This window comes from Amphibalanus amphitrite, unplaced genomic scaffold (genome assembly GCF_019059575.1).
Source record: "Amphibalanus amphitrite isolate SeventyFive unplaced genomic scaffold, NRLGWU_Aamphi_draft 000357F_arrow, whole genome shotgun sequence".
NCBI classification, from domain to species: domain Eukaryota; kingdom Metazoa; phylum Arthropoda; class Thecostraca; order Balanomorpha; family Balanidae; genus Amphibalanus; species Amphibalanus amphitrite.
The window spans coordinates 68341-90926 of NW_024881851.1; the positions used below are offsets into that span (position 1 = coordinate 68341).

The following is a 22586-nucleotide window of genomic DNA, read 5'->3' on the forward strand; positions in this document are numbered from 1 at the left end:
TAACTCGCTCGCTCGTTCTTCGCCCAAAAGGCGTTTCGCCCAAAAGGCGCCCAAAAAAACTGTGCCATATGTGAATCCGTTGTCATTCGTATGCATGAATGGACGGTTGCGATGTTAGGGAAGTTAAATACTGGAAGATAAATACGTATTGGTCCGTGAAGTTCTCCAAGTCCAACCAAACTGGCTCGCTAATCGACATCACTGTTACACGCGGAACACTGGGTGACACTGCGCCCCTGAATAGGTAACAGAAGTCCTACAGCGGCGTATCATCGTTGACAGGCGATCGACTCCTGTTCGGTCTGGCCGCGGTCGGAGGTCGCCCCGGGTGTTCAGTTTTCAGTACGGGTCGCCGTGTCCGCCGGCGGGTGGTCACCCCGGACAGCCGCAGCACCCGGGGAGGTGGCGCTCGGCCCGGGGTCGGGTCGGCCTGCACAGCTGGCCGGGCGCAGCGGGCCGCGTCGGTATCGCCGCAGGACGCGTCGAGATCGCCGCGGGCCGCCGCCGGTCGGCACGGCAGCAGGTGTCGGGTGTGCCGGCGCCAGGCGAGCAGGATCCGGCAGCCGCAAACTGCCAGTCAGCCGCCGCTGCAGCCGCCCCAAACGGCCAGTAACGCCGGCCATCCACCGCGGCCGGCATGCCGCTATATAGCAGGGAGGGCGTCGGCCGACCGCCGCCGGCGACGCTGGCTGCTATCTGGCCTTGAGGCCGCGGGGGCGGCACGCGGTCCGGCTCCGGCGAGCCCGGCACACGTGTCTGGCCGCCGCGAGACTACTTATCGGTGCCTATCGGCTGGCCTCGTATATCCTCGAGGCTACTCATGACTGTGCGAATGGCGTCCTCGATGACTGAGAGAGAACCGCACAACATAACTGCAAACTGGATGGTCGTGAGGCGCTGTGGGCCGTCTCGTAGCCGATAACCGAGAAATGACGTGAGCCGGCGGCCGGTTTGCGCGATTACCGTCGGTAAAACGGGCAATTATGGCAGCGTCCTGTTTCAACATTTACATCTGAATCACGGACGGGCAGCTCATTGCTGTGCTCACTTACCTGCGCACGAGAAGAGATACCTGTCGACTCACGTTTGGCTCGCCAAGACTGTTCTCGTAGCCCTTGGCCAGGTCGGCGAACGAGCTCCAGCTGTCGTTGGAAGAGCCGATAGACTTAGTTTTCAACAGCAGACGCGCCTTCTCCCGCAGAAAGTCGAACTGAAACGCGGTCATGCGAATTATCGGACTGACACATCGTCACAGTCATAGCGATTGCTTAGACGGCGTTTATAACTGAAAAATAAAACAGGAAAAAGGTAAAATACGTGATTTGATCTGAGAAATAAACTATTCGAAAAATTACAGCATTTCGAGAATCATAGAAGTTTGTGATAAAAATGGCGCTTACCTTATATGAAAATGAAAACATTTCGTCTTCGGGAAGTTCTTTTACCTGAAACAGCCAGGAAAGCACGTAAGTTTTTATCGGATGACAACTGAATATCAATGAGCCCCTATATAGGTACGGACTTGAATGAGTCTACGCGAAACACAAGCATATGCCGAATATCGGACCATTCTCAACCAATAACCGGATGCAATTCATTTTTTTTCCAAAACATAGACGATCTCAGCGACCGTAAAGCAGACGGTGACATGGGCTGGATTATAGGCACTAACAATAGTCAATATCGTACCTACCCTTGCCGTATTAGACTAGACCCTGACAAAACGTTGACCGCGGACCGGCGACCCGTGATCCCGATACTACATCGGGATCTGGGTCACTCAGGACCTGGCCGAGTGACCCGAGTGACCTTGGGACCTGGCCTATATCCTGTGACGACGGCACGACGGCTGGTTCCCGGTAGGGGCCCTGTTACGCCGGCCCTGGCGGCTCCCCGGCTCCCCTGACCTGCGCGGGGCCTTCGACGAAGCGCTGGCAGTAGGTGTAGCGGTGGCGTTTCTCCTCCAGCTCGCGCCGGCGCACCCCCGCGTGCACGTCGTCCTGCGGCACGCACGAGTCGAACTCGAGGAACGAGTAGACGCGCTCGGCGCGCAGCCACCGGTGCACGGGGAACACGCTGGTCACGTGGCCCTGCGAGGCCACCTCGATGCAGTCGACCAGCCAGGCGTCGGCCAGGCCGGCAGCGTCCCGCCACACGTTGACACGCGTGACGCGGCCCAGGAACGGGTCACGCACGCGCACCACGCAGCTGCTGCCGCGCTCGTTGACGTTCCTGAGCCGGCGCGACAGTTTGACCGGCAGAGAGACGCGTCCGACGGCGTCCGACAGCTGGATGAACACGTTGGCGTCGGTGCCGGCCCCCAGCAGGTCGCCCGTTTTGACACGTATTAGGAAGTCCTTGCTGAGGTACTCTGTTGTATCGCACTCGTACTCGGCGGATACGCAGCACGTGAGAACAGTCAGCTTTCCCATTTCTCGTCTCTCGAGTTGGACGTGTTCGAATTGGACGTTCGAGTGGCGCAGAAGATGTTTTTATCGATTCACCTGATTTGCATCATTTCGTTCCGGACCGTATCGTTGTCTTGTGTCATTGCTTCCTTCATTGCCGTCCGCTGCAAAGCACTGTTCTCGAGACCTTACAATGTTGTTGTTCCGTTAATGGATTTGCTTTCCATTGTTTTCATCTCTCCGCTGCTGGTACGTATGTACGGTGCGAGCAATGGCTGGTGCAATTCGGTGGCTTGTGTTGTACATATCTATACTTCGCTCGGCTTCTGTTTCATGAAGAAATGAAAATATTTAGATTAATTATGAAAGGAACGTTTTTGGGACATCCGCTACCTTTCTGCTGAATTCTGTTCTGAGTTTAATCTCGCTACTGAAAAAAACTCAACTATTCGTCTTTTTACAATTTACGAAAATGTTGTTTTAGACGTTACTCCTCAACCTACACGCGCCAAATTAAACTAAACACACGAACACGAAACTGCGGTAGGTTCACATGGTACAGCTTGAGCTTGCCGGCATTGACCTATACTTGCCGGTTGTTGGGGAAAGATGTCTCCCTCTTGCTCGTGCTTTCCAGCAGCATAAACTTCTTATTTCGTGTGAGAGCTACACAGTTTCAAAGTTCAGTGAACTTTGGTTGCAATTTGGAGCAGCCCTAATTCAATCTTCACCGTTAATGAGGTCAACTCAGGTCCAGGCAATCGCACAGAGTGCGGTAGCTATAGCTTTCAAATTCGACAAAATAAACTTATGGGCGTGGGCACGGATAAACTTCGTGGTCCATATGGATAACAAAGACACGTTTAGACTTTCCACATAGGTAGATGAAACCAGCAATCCGATGGGTTCAAGGCTACTTTGTGCATTGATGTGTAGAAGGAACCCGAATTTCTTCAGAACATGTGCTTTGGCCCACGGATTTCCAATCCCTGTAGTGCGATAAGGATATAATGGCGATATTCACGTCTAGACATCATTCGCTTTGTTCTTGGTGCGCAATCGTAACAAATTGATAATGTGACTGGTCGGTGGATGTGCTCAGTTCGATCCCGCTTGTGGGACGTACCAGTTCCGATACGGTGCCTGGTGCTTCTATCGGGGGTTATCGTATCGTCCAGGAGCAATGCGGCTGCCGACCAGCCAACGTGGAGATTAGTGGTGTCAATCGGAACTTTAATCTTCGTAATTCCGATTTTGTCCAATTCGAAATTTAGTTGGACGATGACAGCAGGCTTTGGACAACATTGGATCATCACTTGCTACACCCGCCTACACCTCAGCATTTTTGCGTAGATTTCGGACATCTTTGGACAAATGGCTGGCTTGGACATCTTTGGACGGACAGTGGACGAATTTCGGACATTGGACGGACATTGGACACATATTTTCTGAAATTGACACCACTAGTGCAGATGCCTCTCTGGGCCGAGACCGGTTATCGGTCTGTGAAGTATTAGACACGGCCGGCGGCTGGCACCGAGGCATCTACTCCTCGTCAAGCCTTTATGGCATCATACCCGGCATGGGCAGATCCGTCTGTTGACGTCACGCCTGCAATGGAGGCCAACGTGGCCGGTGCCACCGTCCGGTGACCTGGGTCGGGCTACTCTAAAATCACTGACTGTTTCTGACTTGGAAGACGTTCATGGCCTTCATCTTGACCTGAAATGACCTCTCTCTATCTCCCTCCTTGCCCCCCCTCTCTCTCTCTCTCTCTCTCTCTCTCTCTCTCTCTCACTCACTCACTCGCTCTGGCCTCTCGCCGATCTCTTCCTCACCTGAGCGGGTCCCTCGCTGATGCGCTGCACGTACTGGTAGACGTCACGTTTGGCCTCCAGCTCCGCGCGCCGGCGGTCACGGATGTCGGTCTCGTCGTCCTGCGGCAGGCTGATGTCGAACTGGCGCAGCCGGTACTCTGTGTCGGCGTGAATCCATCGGTGCACGGGGAACACCCAGCGCCGCTTCAGCGTCCGGTCCTCCACCTCCACCAGGTCGAGGAACCAGGCGTTGCCGAGGCCGGCGTTGTCGCGGCGCAGCAGGAGGCTGTCGACGCCCTGCAGCGCCGGCTCGGCCGGCACCGGGTAGCTGCAGACGGTGCCGCGCTCCAGGTCGTTGAAGAACCAGTGGTCGAGCAGGCGCGCCGGCGTCACGTGGCCGGCCTCGTCCCGCAGCTGGACGTACACGTTGGCGTCGGTGCCGGCCGACTTGCGGTCGCCCGTGTGCACGTGCACCACGTACCGGTCGCGGCTGAGCTGCAGCGCCAGCTTGGGGATGAGGTTACCCATGGCTGCGTGCCGACCGGCCGCACGAGCGCGCGGAGCAGCTCCTGTATGTATAGGGAAAGTCTGGTCAGAGGGGACCGAGTCTAATATACCGACAACATAACATAGCGTGGAGTCGGCGGCCGCCGTTCAACACGTGTGCACTAGTTAGTGATGTCAATTACGGAAAATCGGAATACCGATACCAAACCAAATACTAATCAAAACCACGGGACAATACCGAAACCAAACCAGCTTGGGAAAATGAGGGAAATACCAACTTGTTACCGATTTCTTAGCCTCTTATACATTAGTGAGGGTTTATGATACCAACAAAATACCAAACCATCGGTTTTGTTTTTTTTCAAATTGGTATCGGTTTGGTATCGGTATACGAAAAAGTTGGTATCTGATTGACATCTCTAGTGTGCACCATCCACCCTGATGGCTGCTTCGAGCTCCACTCGCTCCCCTTTTTAAAGAGAACCGTTTTTGCAGCGTGCATTGTTGAAACGCCATGTAGCGGCCGTTTTCGATAATCGTGTGTCATTGAAATGTCCTCCACACGAGCATTCGCGTGGCAGGTCGGCGGCACTAACCAGCCTGAACATGGAAAGGGGCTCGCTGCAGGGACCATGTTCCTTGTGATTGGTGGCCTCAAGCGAGGGACAATCAGCGGTCGTTTGGTCGGACTGCATTCACCCGCAACTTATAAACCAATGCAATTGACCTCAGCCATTGCATTGGTGAGACCAAACCGTGCCAAACATTATGGGTGGAAACTTCCACTGGCGTCCAACTGGCGTCTAACTGAGCAGGCGTCCAAGTTGGCATCTAACTTGGCATCTAACTATTGGACAGAGACTTCCAAGCTAGACGCTTAAGTTAGCTGTCGCCAGATAGACGCAGCCGCATAGGCGGCGGAACGGGGAGGGCAGCGGGGCACCGTGCCCCCTTTGATTTTGGCATTTTACCATTAGCCCTATGGGCGTTGCATGGAAAGAATGGGACCAAAAGTCCGCAGTGCCCCCCCCCCCCCTTGATTGAAGGTGTTCCGCCGCTACTGCGCAGCCGCCGTCCAGCTAGACGCGTCTAAGACTTAGACGCGTCTAGCTAGACGCGAAATGGAAGTCTCCACCCCATGGAGTTTTTCGCCCAGTTCAGGTATGTTTCGATCGGAACTCGTGTGATCCTGCTCTACTCCGCCCTGTCCAGTGTCCATCCGTGGCCTGGCAGACCCGGCGCCCTCAGTGCCTCCGGGGTCGGACTCGGTACGGCACTAGAGTCCGTCAAAGGTCACACCGGATGGTTGATGTCGCCGGGCGCAATGGATACAGTCGAGCAGTGAAACACGGAGCGGGGACCGCTGAATTACGGGGTAGTGGGCACTGGGCAGCTAACTTCTGTGTAACATTGAACGATAAATGGATAGCCACAGAAAAGTAGATCGGGAGAAGAACGATACTCGGAGCCATGAAAAACGTAACAGGAGGCAACTCCTGACGAAAAGAGCAATGAGAACAGAGACAGTGTGTACGGAAAAGCGAAATGCGGGGCAGGCAACAGTTCAATGAGGGAACGTAAGCTTGGATCTACCAACTTAGGCCGATATACCAGTGCCTTCCTTACGTCCACGTGATATCCTGAAATTGACTCTCATGGCATTACCACCACACTGCAGATCCGGTGTTTTGAGTGAAATCGTTTTGGGGATGCAATATGGCGGGAGGGTTGATGAAATGTCAAACTCCATGCCGACAAATAACAGGAAGTCTGGGCCGGGGTCGTCCTCTTTCGGCGCGATGATTGCTGTTGTGCCGTGAGCGGCCTCACGTCCAGTCACGGCATGGGGTCTAGCTCACGCGAGGCGAGGCCCACCCGTTACTATACTTATCGTGCCCTTGGTATAGGACAATGGTACTCTTGCATTGAAGAGCGGCTCACGGTGAGCATTGTGCAAGTCAAGCCGAGACGATATGACCGTTTGTACGACGATCTATCAGTACTCAGTCTCACGGATGCCGCCACAATCATGTGACGTCACCTATGCGCCCATGTGAGGTCACCTATATCGCTCAGACCACGCCCGTGTGAGGTCACCACTCCCACGAACTTCTTCAAGTTCCGCCCCGGTATCGGTCAGCCCCCTCATCAGACCGACTCCGCCCGATGTTCTCCGAGCCCCTCGATTGGCGAAACGAGGTGACGTCAGCCTGAAGAGGGGTTCTGAGCGCCCGTTACTCGGTCTCCTTCGTCGCCCCTCTAGGGACCGGTCCGCTGCCCCGGCAACCCCACCCCCTGTCGTGGTCAAACTGGTCATTCTGCAGGATCAACAGGACTACAGCGCTGCTCAGTGTTCATTGAAGGCCCAGGAGTCGTGTGAGCGGCCAGTAAACAAACGAGCTGTTTACCCGCTACCTTTAGGTAAAGTGATGAGAATAGCGCCTGGCCTTAAATAATGGTCAAGGAAAACAAATTTATTGCTGTACTTACCATGTAAATAATGCAGCATTTGGCTGGGCAGTGGGGCACGTTAAACAGAAATGAACAGGACCAGCGCAACAACGCAGATTTCCCATGGACATATTTAGATCACGCACTCAGTGGCGCAGCCAGGGGGGGTGAAAGGGGTGAGATCTCACCCCCGTCTCTTATCCTAGGGGCCCACCGTCGATTCGAACTGTAACGTTATGCAGCCTGACAATCTTTTTATCACTAATGTCAAGGTCCGTCATAGGACTGAAAAACAGTCTTCAGGCCTGATAGCCCCCCCCCCCCCTTAGGATATATAGTCCCATTTTATGATTTAAGGGGTGATCCAAGGCCCGATTGAACTAATCCAAGGCCTAGGAGGGCCCGTTCCATGGCATGAAAGGGCCATTTCAGGCCTGAGAGGGTCCATTTCAGGTATGTGAGGGCCCATTTCAGGCCTGAAGGGGCCCAGTTGAAGCTTGAGAGGGCCCAATTCAGGCCCTAGAGGGCCTGTTTGAGGCTTGAGAGGGGCCATTTCAGGCCTGAGAGGGCAGGGCATATTTTAACAAATTTTTACTGCGTCCCAAAGTTGAGCAGAGGGCACGTGCTACGACTAAGGGCACAGGGCAAGGAACAGAGTAGGGCACTGAGGAGGGCAGAAAGTAGGGCACGACAGGTTACAGGGCATGGCACAGGACATTTTAGAGGGAAGGGTACAGGTCAGGGCACACAGCAGGGCACAGTTTAGGGAACCGGACAGGGCACAGGGCAGGGACGCAGTGGGTCAAATCAGCAGGGGCTACGTCCCAAGGCGAGGGGGCTGCGTCCCAGAATGGGACGCAGTAAGTGCCTTAAAATATGCCCTGTGAGAGGGCCCATTTCAGGCCTGAAGGGGTCCATTTCAGGCCCTAGATGGCATGCTTGAGGCCTGATAGGGCCCATTTCAGGCCTGAGAGGGGCCCATTTCAGGCCTGAGAGGGGCCCATTTTTGGCCTGAGAGGACCATTTCAAGCTTGAGAGGGCCCTAGAGGGCCTGTTTGAGGCCAGAGAGGGCCCGTTTTAGGCCAGAGAGGGCCCGTTTGAGGCCAGAGAGGGCCCATTTCAGGCATAAGAGGCACCATTTCAGACCTGAGAGGGCCCAGTTACGGTATGAGGGGCCAGGGGGCCCTTTTTCGACATGATAGGGACCATTTACGGGCTGAGGGGGCCCATTTCAGGTCTGAGGGCCCATTTCAGGTCTGAGAGGGCTAATGTCAGGCCTGAGAGGGCCCATTTCAGGCCCTTGAGGTCCTATTTGAGGCCTGAGAGGGGCCCATTTCAGGTCTGAGAGGGCTAATGTCAGGCCTGAGAGGGCCCATTTCAGGCCCTAGAGGACCTATTTGAGGCCTGAGAGGGTCCACTTCAGGCCTGAGAGAGGCCCATTTCAGGCCTGAGAAGACTCATCCCGGGAATGAAAGGATCATCCTATGTGTGGGAGGGTCCGTACTCCGTGCCTGGTCTGGGTCTGAGAGGGCCTATCCCAATCCTGATTGAGCCGATATCATGTTTGATATAGGTCAACTCACCACATGTATATTGATGGCCCAGTTCATGTCTAATGGGCCCATCTCAAGACTCAGAGATTTTATGCTTCAGGAAGCCTACCCCAAGCGTGAGGGGGCCCATAGAGGTTTTTGAGGCTCATGGAGGTCCCGCAGTACGATATGTCAGCCTCTGAGAAAGCCATGCAGGGCCCCACCACACGGTGGGTGTCTGGGGAGGGGTCAGGTCGGGTCACTGAGCAGGAGAACCACGCGGTGTTAAGATGCCAAGCCGACATCTGAAAATTCCCCTTCTCTTCAGGTCTGTGCCTGCTTCACCGCCCGGCCCCACCCTGACGTCTAGGGGTTTGACGCCTAGGTATTCATCAGGACTTCACACCGGTCCATGATGGCTCCAAACTGACACCCGAGGCTCCTGCACCGGCTTTTGAGGGGCCCACCGACCTCTGATAGCCACCACGCAGGTCTCAAAAGACCATGTCGATTGTTGATATCTAAACCCCCAAGTCTTGGAAGGCCTGTGCTCTATGCAGATTTTTGAGGGCTTTACGTGGGCTTGTAAACATCCCGAACTGGCTCTAGCCTAGCTCGACCGCGCCCCGCAGAGCAGGGCCCCAGGCTTTCCAGTTTTACGCCCCTGAGGGGTGTTTGAATATTCCCTTCTAACCCGACTCCAGGGTCACGTAGCGACAAGTGCGGTGGTAGGCAGCTTTCTAAAGAGCGTCGAAAATCATGGAGAAATTACTTCAGTCATGTTGCAGTTCAGACCAAAGCCCACGTCATCATGTTCATTAAAGGAAAAGTTTCGCCTATTTCGACACTCGAGGACATATAAAGCTATAGCGCGCTGAAAGTGGGTTCGATAGCTCTCTAACGCGTGCAATCAGCCATGGGGGGGGGGGGGGCGTATCGGCCAAACCCGATCATAATTTAAGAAGGCTAGAAAGACGAGAAAAGCAACAGATCGCTGTAGGATGCTTCAGAATCGTAGAGGTCATTTTTCGATTAGGTCATCGCTGAGGTCATTGAAGATGAAATTATGATAAAATTATGACAAACACAAAGACAAGATTACGACGAAAAAATTCTTGTTTTTATATTTTCACAAATAACCGTTACCGTATAACTCGTGAACCAAAGAGCTAGAGCTTCGCGGAACAACTCATTCGATAGGCCTTTCAAAACACTTTCGCTTTTAAGATTTGACCTCAATGCCTCATGTCAAGTTTGGCAACAGAGCAGAGGGCGAAACCATCTAAATAGTCGCATTTTACCAAAATAGTTTTGCTATTGCTAAGAATTTTTCCAAGAACTTTGGTGATAAAAATTATGAAACATTTACTTTGTCATTATTCTCTCGTTAACATGCATCGAATGTTAAAGGGAGTGTGCCACCTTCCAATGATTTCCCATTTTATTTTTCCTAGGATAAGAAGCTTCTGTTTTTACCTAATATCTCAAAAAAAATCAAAAATGGGCCTGGAATAGTGCTTTTTTCGCCCAAAAGTTTATCGGTTTTTCGATATGCATAACAACTGTAGTGGGCTGACCTGCAAACAGGCGTCGGCAGCAATCGCGAATGCGGCGCACATGTGACAATAAGCAAAGGTCATTATAGAGTTACGACGTACGGGAATGAGTTATCAGCTGTCTAATCGTAGACAAGACAATGTCGAACTTAAACTGTAAGCCTGTATTGGTATTGTTTCTTTAATTTGGCTGTCGAACATTAATTTATGGTTTGAAATATGATTTTATGTAAAGTAGTTGATATGAAACAGCCGTCTCTTAAGTTATGAACCCATATATGAACGCATCTCACCACACGAAAGTGACAGAAATGACAATGATCAGCTGACGCATTTTTCTTGGCCGAAGTCCGAGAGCGCGGCCCGACGCACCACCACCGCACCACAAAGTATGAGCAGAAGCCACCTAACAGGCGTGTTCGAAACCGCAGGAGATGATGATGAACGGGTTTATCGAAACTTGATTGGATGAGCCTATCGGTAATAGCGATTTTAGTGTGTGCATTTATTGTTCATAGTGGTGTGAAATGTGGTTGGGGTACGACCGACAACCCGTCGGGGCGAATTTCGCATTGGGGCAGTGGCGCAGCCAGAACTCTGGCGACGGGGGTGAGAGACGTTCGCGATGGGCCCCCCAGCAAAGTGGGCCCCCTCAACCTAATGGGGCCCCTTACCAACAACGAAAGGACAGATCATTGTCCTGATAATAACCAGCCAAATCGGGGAAAAGGACAAATATCTCTTGATCTGAAGAGCAGGCGCGTAACCACCACTGGGGACACTGGGGACCGGTCCCCAGTAACTTTTGGGTTGCTGGGGACCGTCCCCAGTAAAATTGACGACCTCAATTTGCTTAAATAGTGAAATATTGTCTCTAAATCGACGTGAAGAGTAAGTAATATGTAGCCAACGTAAGACATAACCATGGATGTTTTGTTTAACCAGCGCCCGGCCTCTCAGCCAACTTCGCCATGGGGGGGGGGCTTCTTGGCCACACCAGGTTATCTCGGAAAGTAAGCAAGCTAGAAAGACGAGGTAAAAAGCAACAGATAGCTCGCTACAGTATCTTTCCGAATTACCTTCATCATTTTTTGATCAGGTCATCGCTGAGGTCACTACAGGTCACCAAATGTAAACTTTTCACGAAATTTTGTTCCTAATTTTGTAAACTTTTCACAAGTCGTCGCATAAGTCAGGAACCAGTAGAGCTGCAGTGCTGCGGGGAAAAAGCGCATTCGATAGCGCTTTTAAAGGACTTTCTGAGTAATGCTCTCAGATTTGACCTACGGTCAACGTTTTAGCTTCCAGGCTGGCGTTTTTGCGGAAAAGGGTTTTGCATCATAGCTTTGGACTTCAAACTTGTACGACGCTGATTTTACCGGCATCGCATTTGTCTCGTCGAGACGCGTCGAATGAACTGTGTCAACTTCAAAATTTGGCCCAGTCATATTGCATGTCATTTGATTGGTATTGTTGAGCTGAACACATTCATGTTTTCAGCGCTCTAGCATGGTTCTACCTAAAGTTGTGGTAAAAAACTGTTGGAGATGTTTCATGACCTAAGATGAGCTGAGGGGCATAGAGCGGTCACATGTGCAATTTTCCGGTTCAGTGTGTCATGTTTACCTGTGTCACGGCGTTTGAATGTGTTTTCTTTCGGCCAAAGAAAGGCATTTCAATTTTCTTCCAATGACCTATAATGGAGAGGTCGTAAAATTGACCTGACATTAGGTCACCGATGTGAAAACTTTGAGATAGGTATACGAATTTGTCATACTGATTTCCTCAAGTAAAAGCTCGAGTTTCAAACTTCTGGGATGTAAACTATAGGAATGACAGAGTCACAAAGTTTTTAGAGGCATGGTTACATAACTTGCCCTGGTGACCTGACCTTAGGTGACCTTGGGTCAAATTTTTTTTTCACACACGATGCGAAATTGAGGTATCATAAGCTATACCAAGTTTCACGGCGGTGCGCGCCGCGGTTTTGCTTACACGCGCAAAAAAACTGGCAGGTGTGGCCAAAAACGCCCCCACCCCCCACCCTCTCCCCCCCACACACACTCCGGCGAAGGCTGATCCTGAAATATCATATTTTGTCTTCGCGGCCCTCCATGTGGTCCCCAGTAACTTCAGACTCGTGGTTACGCGCCTGCTGAAGAGGCACGTAAAAAACAACAGCATATTTACAGAAACACGACCATTCTGCCCATATTTGATGGACAGCGTGCAATTCATGGCCGGCGGCCACTCAAATGGTCGGGCTAGATCAAAAAAGCTTTTAAAAAAGCTCAACATCAGTTTTTCGACTATTGCTTTTGATATAGGAGACGAGGTAGAGTAATGAAATTGTCTTGAAGGTGTTAATCATTCATTCGGATCAGTTGATGACCATCATGAACTTCTCAAGTAAGGGCATGATCTTGATCTGCGGTCACATTTTGAAGTTGAACTTTTTAATGGAAATTATAGGTGTTAAAGGTAGTGTGCCAGCTTTCCTGGACCATATGGAGTTAATGACCCGGATAAGGAGAACCGGATTTTTAGAACTTATCCATACCTTCAAAACTCATGGAAACGTCTTCAATTCTTCAAATTTTGAGTACCCCAATGCGAAATTCGCCCCGACGGGTTGTCGGTCGTACCCCAACCACATTTCACACCACTATGAACAATAAATGCACACACTAAAATCGCTATTACCGATAGGCTCATCCAATCAAGTTTCGATAAACCCGTTCATCATCATCTCCTGCGGTTTCGAACACGCCTGTTAGGTGGCTTCTGCTCATACTTTGTGGTGCGGTGGTGGTGCGTCGGGCCGCGCTCTCGGACTTCGGCCAAGAAAAATGCGTCAGCTGATCATTGTCATTTCTGTCACTTTTGTGTGGTGAGATGCGTTCATATATGGGTTCATAACTTAAGAGACGGCTGTTTCATATCAACTACTTTACATAAAATCATATTTCAAACCATAAATTAATGTTCGACAGCCAAATTAAAGAAACAATACCAATACAGGCTTACAGTTTAAGTTCGACATTGTCTTGTCTACGATTAGACAGCTGATAACTCATTCCCGTACGTCGTAACTCTATAATGACCTTTGCTTATTGTCACATGTGCGCCGCATTCGCGATTGCTGCCGACGCCTGTTTGCAGGTCAGCCCACTACAGTTGTTATGCATATCGAAAAACCGATAAACTTTTGGGCGAAAAAAGCACTATTCCAGGCCCATTTTTGATTTTTTTTTGAGATATTAGGTAAAAACAGAAGCTTCTTATCCTAGGAAAAATAAAATGGGAAATCATTGGAAGGTGGCACACTCCCTTTAACATTCGATGCATGTTAACGAGAGAATAATGACAAAGTAAATGTTTCATAATTTTTATCACCAAAGTTCTTGGAAAAATTCTTAGCAATAGCAAAACTATTTTGGTAAAATGCGACTATTTAGATGGTTTCGCCCTCTGCTCTGTTGCCAAACTTGACATGAGGCATTGAGGTCAAATCTTAAAAGCGAAAGTGTTTTGAAAGGCCTATCGAATGAGTTGTTCCGCGAAGCTCTAGCTCTTTGGTTCACGAGTTATACGGTAACGGTTATTTGTGAAAATATAAAAACAAGAATTTTTTCGTCGTAATCTTGTCTTTGTGTTTGTCATAATTTTATCATAATTTCATCTTCAATGACCTCAGCGATGACCTAATCGAAAAATGACCTCTACGATTCTGAAGCATCCTACAGCGATCTGTTGCTTTTCTCGTCTTTCTAGCCTTCTTAAATTATGATCGGGTTTGGCCGATACGCCCCCCCCCCATGGCTGATTGCACGCGTTAGAGAGCTATCGAACCCACTTTCAGCGCGCTATAGCTTTATATGTCCTCGAGTGTCGAAATAGGCGAAACTTTTCCTTTAATGAACATGATGACGTGGGCTTTGGTCTGAACTGCAACATGACTGAAGTAATTTCTCCATGATTTTCGACGCTCTTTAGAAAGCTGCCTACCACCGCACTTGTCGCTACGTGACCCTGGAGTCGGGTTAGAAGGGAATATTCAAACACCCCTCAGGGGCGTAAAACTGGAAAGCCTGGGGCCCTGCTCTGCGGGGCGCGGTCGAGCTAGGCTAGAGCCAGTTCGGGATGTTTACAAGCCCACGTAAAGCCCTCAAAAATCTGCATAGAGCACAGGCCTTCCAAGACTTGGGGGTTTAGATATCAACAATCGACATGGTCTTTTGAGACCTGCGTGGTGGCTATCAGAGGTCGGTGGGCCCCTCAAAAGCCGGTGCAGGAGCCTCGGGTGTCAGTTTGGAGCCATCATGGACCGGTGTGAAGTCCTGATGAATACCTAGGCGTCAAACCCCTAGACGTCAGGGTGGGGCCGGGCGGTGAAGCAGGCACAGACCTGAAGAGAAGGGGAATTTTCAGATGTCGGCTTGGCATCTTAACACCGCGTGGTTCTCCTGCTCAGTGACCCGACCTGACCCCTCCCCAGACACCCACCGTGTGGTGGGGCCCTGCATGGCTTTCTCAGAGGCTGACATATCGTACTGCGGGACCTCCATGAGCCTCAAAAACCTCTATGGGCCCCCTCACGCTTGGGGTAGGCTTCCTGAAGCATAAAATCTCTGAGTCTTGAGATGGGCCCATTAGACATGAACTGGGCCATCAATATACATGTGGTGAGTTGACCTATATCAAACATGATATCGGCTCAATCAGGATTGGGATAGGCCCTCTCAGACCCAGACCAGGCACGGAGTACGGACCCTCCCACACATAGGATGATCCTTTCATTCCCGGGATGAGTCTTCTCAGGCCTGAAATGGGCCTCTCTCAGGCCTGAAGTGGACCCTCTCAGGCCTCAAATAGGTCCTCTAGGGCCTGAAATGGGCCCTCTCAGGCCTGACATTAGCCCTCTCAGACCTGAAATGGGCCCCTCTCAGGCCTCAAATAGGACCTCAAGGGCCTGAAATGGGCCCTCTCAGGCCTGACATTAGCCCTCTCAGACCTGAAATGGGCCCTCAGACCTGAAATGGGCCCCCTCAGCCCGTAAATGGTCCCTATCATGTCGAAAAAGGGCCCCCTGGCCCCTCATACCGTAACTGGGCCCTCTCAGGTCTGAAATGGTGCCTCTTATGCCTGAAATGGGCCCTCTCTGGCCTCAAACGGGCCCTCTCTGGCCTAAAACGGGCCCTCTCTGGCCTCAAACAGGCCCTCTAGGGCCCTCTCAAGCTTGAAATGGTCCTCTCAGGCCAAAAATGGGCCCCTCTCAGGCCTGAAATGGGCCCCTCTCAGGCCTGAAATGGGCCCTATCAGGCCTCAAGCATGCCATCTAGGGCCTGAAATGGACCCCTTCAGGCCTGAAATGGGCCCTCTCACAGGGCATATTTTAAGGCACTTACTGCGTCCCATTCTGGGACGCAGCCCCCTCGCCTTGGGACGTAGCCCCTGCTGATTTGACCCACTGCGTCCCTGCCCTGTGCCCTGTCCGGTTCCCTAAACTGTGCCCTGCTGTGTGCCCTGACCTGTACCCTTCCCTCTAAAATGTCCTGTGCCATGCCCTGTAACCTGTCGTGCCCTACTTTCTGCCCTCCTCAGTGCCCTACTCTGTTCCTTGCCCTGTGCCCTTAGTCGTAGCACGTGCCCTCTGCTCAACTTTGGGACGCAGTAAAAATTTGTTAAAATATGCCCTGCCCTCTCAGGCCTGAAATGGCCCCTCTCAAGCCTCAAACAGGCCCTCTAGGGCCTGAATTGGGCCCTCTCAAGCTTCAACTGGGCCCCTTCAGGCCTGAAATGGGCCCTCACATACCTGAAATGGACCCTCTCAGGCCTGAAATGGCCCTTTCATGCCATGGAACGGGCCCTCCTAGGCCTTGGATTAGTTCAATCGGGCCTTGGATCACCCCTTAAATCATAAAATGGGACTATATATCCTAAGGGGGGGGGGGGCTATCAGGCCTGAAGACTGTTTTTCAGTCCTATGACGGACCTTGACATTAGTGATAAAAAGATTGTCAGGCTGCATAACGTTACAGTTCGAATCGACGGTGGGCCCCTAGGATAAGAGACGGGGTGAGATCTCACCCCTTTCACCCCCCCCCTGGCTGCGCCACTGCATTGGGGTACTCAAAATTTGAAGAATTGAAGACGTTTCCATGAGTTTTGAAGGTATGGATAAGTTCTAAAAATCCGGTTCTCCTTATCCGGGTCATTAACTCCATATGGTCCAGGAAAGCTGGCACACTACCTTTAACACCTATAATTTCCATTAAAAAGTTCAACTTCAAAATGTGACCGCAGATCAAGATCATGCCCTTACTTGAGAAGTTCATGATGGTTGTTATAACGTGAGGTGACAACCGCCACACACGCTGGCTCGATCCAAACTAGTGTATTTGGCCCAGACCATCTCGGCCGGTCACCGCACAGCCGCAGGCGACCAATCCCCGTCCGTCCCGCACCGGTGACGTCATAGGTCATCATATGACGTCACCGGTGACGTCATCTCACATCCTAACACCTCCACCACAGTCACAAACCACCCGAACACAAACGCTCTTCCAAACACAACACACCAACACGTAACACTTAAGTCACGGTACCGGTATTTCTCCATACCGCAGCAAAACGGTCCGGCTTCGCCGTCGGCCGTGGCCTGAGAATACGGTTCTCCGCAGCACGCCTCACACCCTCCGATGCGGACCGCTCCAACTGACCTCTACCCTCGTTCCCAGACCGCTCTCCCCTATCTAACGCCGGCCGCTCCGCCGGACGTACAGCACCCTCACACACCAGCCCCTCTCGATCATCAGGTGGCGCGGCACGCTCCGGAGGAGTCTCCGTTGCACGCCTTCTGACGTGATCGACATGCCGACAAATCACTCTACCATCCGATAACATGACAGTCACTTTCACACTACACACTTCTAGCACAATACCAGGAAGCCAGTTCCTACCATTTACCCCCTGGAGTCTGTCTACCGATGTGACCCACACGGCGTCTCCTTTTTGTACCGACATGGACCTGGCACCTCTGTCCGCGTACTGTTTCTGAGCTCTCTGACGGGTCTCTACCTGACTAGCCAGATCCGGCCTCAGCAGATCCATGTGAGTCCGCACTGGTCGGCCGATAAATAACTCCGCCGGTGATCGACCAGTGGTCGAATGAGGCGTGTTCCTGTACTGGTACAGGAACTGTGCCACCCTGTATCCAACCGGGCCCTGTAACGAGCGATAACTATTTTTAAAAGTCTGCACATAACGCTCGGCCAAACCATTGCTCTTTGGGAAGAACAGACAAATGAACTGGCATTATCCGAGCACAGCACCCGCGGTAAGCCCCATGTGGCGAACGATGCTCTTAATTTCTCAATTGTCACTGCTGTTGTGGACCCTTTGGTTGGGTACACATCCACCCATTTTGAATATGCATCTACAATGATAAAAAACATGTGACCGTCTATCGGACCACAGTAATCGATGTGCACGCGATCGTAAGGGCCCCTGGGCCATTCCCACGGGTGCAACGGAGTATTGGATACCTGGTTCCGAGTCTCATTGCAATGCTGACACTTTCTCACCATCTGGGAAATATCCTCGTCCATGTGAGGCCACCACACATAGGACCGCGCGAATGCTTTTGTCCGTGACTCCCCCTGATGGCCTGCATGCAGCATGCGCAGTACCTTCTCCCGGCCCTGTGTAGGAATCACCATGCGGCTTCCCCACATCAGACAACCGCCCTGACAGCTAAGTTCCCCGACTCTCTGCTGGAAGGGGCGAAAGTCATGCGGCAGTTCCCCACCGGCTGGCCAACCCTGCTGTGTGTACTGCAGTACATGGGCCAGCACCGGGTCACGGGCCGTCCAGCCCCGTATCTGCTCCGACTTTACGGGGCACCCGTCCAGAAACTCCAACAGATTAACGAATTCTGCTGGCGTCGGTGATGTCACTGCACTGCACGGCAGCGGCAAACGGCTCAATCCGTCACAGTGGGTCTGCTTCGAAGCAGGCGTGTATTCTAGTCTGTACGAGTACCCACTGAGCATTAATGCCCACCTTACCATTCTCGGCGAGGCCATCACCGGAATCTGTTTTCGCTCACCCAAAAGACCCAGTAGAGGCTTATGATCAGATCGGATCACAAAATCTCGCCCTGCCAAATAGTAGTTAAATTTTTTCACGCCGTTCACGACAGCCAATGCCTCCCTGTCCGTCTGACTATATCTCCTCTCGGTGGGATTCAGAGACCTTGAATAAAAGGCTACAGGGCGCTCTCCTTGTGGCGTGCGCTGACTCAGCACGACACCGATGCCTGACGGGCTAGCGTCACAAGCCAGTATCACGGGTAACTGCGAGTCAAAGTGAGCCAGGACCGGCGACTTCAACAGAAGCGCTTTGGCCCTCCCAAATGCCGCGGACTCGGCATTTCCCCACACCCACGACTCGCCCTTACGTAAAAGACGATAAAGGGGAGCCAGAACAGTCGATAAATTTCGAAGAAATTTACTGTAATAGTTTATTAGCCCTAACCAGGCCTGCAGTTCCTGTACATTTCGCGGCTCAGGCGCCGCTCGTATCGCGGTGACTTTCTGCTCCGTCGTGTGAACACCGTCTCCACTCACGGTGTAACCCAGGTAAGTAACGGAGCTTACCCCGAAACTACACTTTGCCTTATTTACCCGAAATCCAGCCGCGGCCAGACGGCCGAGAACCTCCCGTAACCGAGACTCATGCTCCTCCCGCGACGGCGCCGCGATGATCACATCATCGAGAAACACTGCCACCCCAGGTAAGCCGCTCAGCACCTGGTCAAGCGTGCGTTGAAAGAGAGACGGGGCACTCGCGTACCCAAAACTCAACCGAGTGGGTCTGACCAGGCCGCGAGGAGTATTCAGAGTTAAATACTCTCTCGATTTGTCGTCCAGCACTAGCTGGTTGTAGGCACTCTTTAAGTCAACCTTCGAGAAGATCTGACAACCCGTTAATTTTACGAGGAGTTCTTCCACACGCGGCAGTGGATACTGATGCACTTTAGCAGCCTGGTTTATGGTTAGCCTGTAGTCACCGCAGAGTCGCAACGTACCGTCCCCCTTGGGCACCACCACCATTGGCGCCGCCCATTTACTGTCTTTGACCTCTTCCCACAAACCTAGCTTTAACTGTCTATCCAGCTCAGCGTCAACTCGCGCCCGATACGCCAGGGGAACAGGGCGCGCTTTGCAAAAGCGAGGTGTCGCGTCTGGGTCAACAGCGATGGTCACTTTCTCGCCCTTGAAACACCCCAACTCGTCATCAAACAGTTCTGCATACTCGGTCAACACCGGGGCTAACGCAGGGTCCGCTATCACGGACTTACCCGTCGGCTGGGGTGGAGACACGTCTGCCATGCGGCAGATAGCATTCCAGTCCAACTTGAAGTACGCCAACCAGTCACGTCCGAAGAGCACCGGGCCGGTGCCTTCCGTCACGATCAGCGGTAGGTTCACCGAAACAGAACCATATTGCACGCACACTATCGCCTCGCCCCGTAGGGCCAACCGCTGACCACCATAGGTGCACAATTTACGCCGCGAAGGAGCTATCGCCGGACTCCCCTTCGGGAACAGCCTGTTAAACTGTTCCTCCGAACACACAGAGACCGCGGCGCCTGTATCCACCTCCGCCCGCACTGCACGGCCGTTTAGTTTGATATCCACGTACAGGGGCGGGCGGCTCTTTTGACTGCGGTGACTGCGGTGACTGGTAGAACAGCGTGTAGACCTCTTCAGCAGCGTCGTCTGCGGGGTCCGCTCCCTCCGCTGGTGATGCCGGAGCGCCGAACTCATCGTCCTCCACTTGATCCACCCAGCCGCGACCCGCTGCGCGGCATGCATCTCGAACGTGTCCCATCTCACCGCACTGGAAGCAGCGGCGATTTCTCGCCCAGCACCTGCTCGGCGAATGTCGGCGGCTCCGACAGCGGTGACAAGGAGCGCCTTGCTGCTGCTCCCTCGGTCCCCGCCGATCCCGTGTCACGGTACCTCCCCTCCGACTGGGCGAGTCCATCGCGGCCGGGCGCCGGCCCTGACCGCCGGGCGCTGGACCACGCCCACCACCTGCCCGAGGCGGCGCTGCGCGCTGCGTGCTGCGCTGCTCCAGCCGGCCGACCACCGCCAGCGGCCGGGCGGCCGGCACAGCGGCGGACTCAGCGCGGCCAATCTCCTGCGCCTGAGCCTCTGCTGCCTCGCTGGTGCAGGCCAGCGCCAGAGCTGACTCCAGGGTCAGGCTCGTCTGGCTGAGGAGCCTGGCTTGCAGTCTGGTGTCCCGAATGCCACACACCAGTCGGTCTCGGAGCATCTCCGGCAGGGTCTCGGACGGAAACTGACACGGCTTTGCCAACCTGCGTAGCCTGGCTGCGTACTCGGTGACCGATTCGTTCTCGTCTCTGCAGCACGAATGGAACCGGAACCGAGCGACGATCTCAGATGACTTCGGCTCGAAGTGACCTTGCAGCACAGTGACTAGCTGCTCGTACTCCAGGTCGCTGACCGTCTGCGGCGCTACCAGATCCTCCAGCAGTGCAAATGTCTTAGGCCCTACCACACTGAGCAGAGTCGCACGTCTCTTAGCTTGGCCAGAGACACCCGTAGCCACCAGGTACTGTTCCAGCCATCTGGCATATGTCCCAAACGACTCTTGACTGGGATCAAACTCCCTCACCAAACCACTCAGACTGGCCATGGCGCACGCCGCGCGGGTTCAGTCTCGTCGCCACTGTTATAACGTGAGGTGACAACCGCCACACACGCTGGCTCGATCCAAACTAGTGTATTTGGCCCAGACCATCTCGGCCGGTCACCGCACAGCCGCAGGCGACCAATCCCCGTCCGTCCCGCACCGGTGACGTCATAGGTCATCATATGACGTCACCGGTGACGTCATCTCACATCCTAACAATGGTCATCAACTGATCCGAATGAATGATTAACACCTTCAAGACAATTTCATTACTCTACCTCGTCTCCTATATCAAAAGCAATAGTCGAAAAACTGATGTTGAGCTTTTTTAAAAGCTTTTTTGATCTAGCCCGACCATTTGAGTGGCCGCCGGCCATGAATTGCACGCTGTCCATCAAATATGGGCAGAATGGTCGTGTTTCTGTAAATATGCTGTTGTTTTTTACGTGCCTCTTCAGCAGGCGCGTAACCACGAGTCTGAAGTTACTGGGGACCACATGGAGGGCCGCGAAGACAAAATATGATATTTCAGGATCAGCCTTCGCCGGAGTGTGTGTGGGGGGGAGAGGGTGGGGGGTGGGGGCGTTTTTGGCCACACCTGCCAGTTTTTTTGCGCGTGTAAGCAAAACCGCGGCGCGCACCGCCGTGAAACTTGGTATAGCTTATGATACCTCAATTTCGCATCGTGTGTGAAAAAAAAAAAAATTTGACCCAAGGTCACCTAAGGTCAGGTCACCAGGGCAAGTTATGTAACCATGCCTCTAAAAACTTTGTGACTCTGTCATTCCTATAGTTTACATCCCAGAAGTTTGAAACTCGAGCTTTTACTTGAGGAAATCAGTATGACAAATTCGTATACCTATCTCAAAGTTTTCACATCGGTGACCTAATGTCAGGTCAATTTTACGACCTCTCCATTATAGGTCATTGGAAGAAAATTGAAATGCCTTTCTTTGGCCGAAAGAAAACACATTCAAACGCCGTGACACAGGTAAACATGACACACTGAACCGGAAAATTGCACATGTGACCGCTCTATGCCCCTCAGCTCATCTTAGGTCATGAAACATCTCCAACAGTTTTTTACCACAACTTTAGGTAGAACCATGCTAGAGCGCTGAAAACATGAATGTGTTCAGCTCAACAATACCAATCAAATGACATGCAATATGACTGGGCCAAATTTTGAAGTTGACACAGTTCATTCGACGCGTCTCGACGAGACAAATGCGATGCCGGTAAAATCAGCGTCGTACAAGTTTGAAGTCCAAAGCTATGATGCAAAACCCTTTTCCGCAAAAACGCCAGCCTGGAAGCTAAAACGTTGACCGTAGGTCAAATCTGAGAGCATTACTCAGAAAGTCCTTTAAAAGCGCTATCGAATGCGCTTTTTCCCCGCAGCACTGCAGCTCTACTGGTTCCTGACTTATGCGACGACTTGTGAAAAGTTTACAAAATTAGGAACAAAATTTCGTGAAAAGTTTACATTTGGTGACCTGTAGTGACCTCAGCGATGACCTGATCAAAAAATGATGAAGGTAATTCGGAAAGATACTGTAGCGAGCTATCTGTTGCTTTTTACCTCGTCTT

At 52.2% G+C, this 22586-nt stretch overlaps 1 protein-coding gene across 3 annotated transcripts in view; it reads right to left on the reverse strand.

Annotated features, from left to right (window-relative positions):
- Window positions 1–22586, reverse strand: part of LOC122389418 (polyunsaturated fatty acid 5-lipoxygenase-like) — a 37768-nt gene that overhangs the window by 6511 nt on the left and 8671 nt on the right. Inside the window, exons 1-4 of one of the 3 annotated variants that reach the window (XM_043381446.1) lie at window positions 19636–19808; window positions 4247–4794; window positions 1401–1445; window positions 1085–1210 (exon numbers count right to left, since the gene is read on the reverse strand). In XM_043381446.1, coding sequence (XP_043237381.1) covers window positions 1085–1210; window positions 1401–1445; window positions 4247–4794; window positions 19636–19666 — 750 coding nt within the window. In that variant the 5' untranslated portion in view covers window positions 19667–19808. Of the gene's footprint in view, window positions 1–1084; window positions 1211–1400; window positions 1446–1907; window positions 3312–4246; window positions 4795–19635; window positions 19809–22586 lie in introns of those variants that run through there. The other 2 variants (XM_043381448.1, XM_043381447.1) reach the window with 2 other exon arrangements.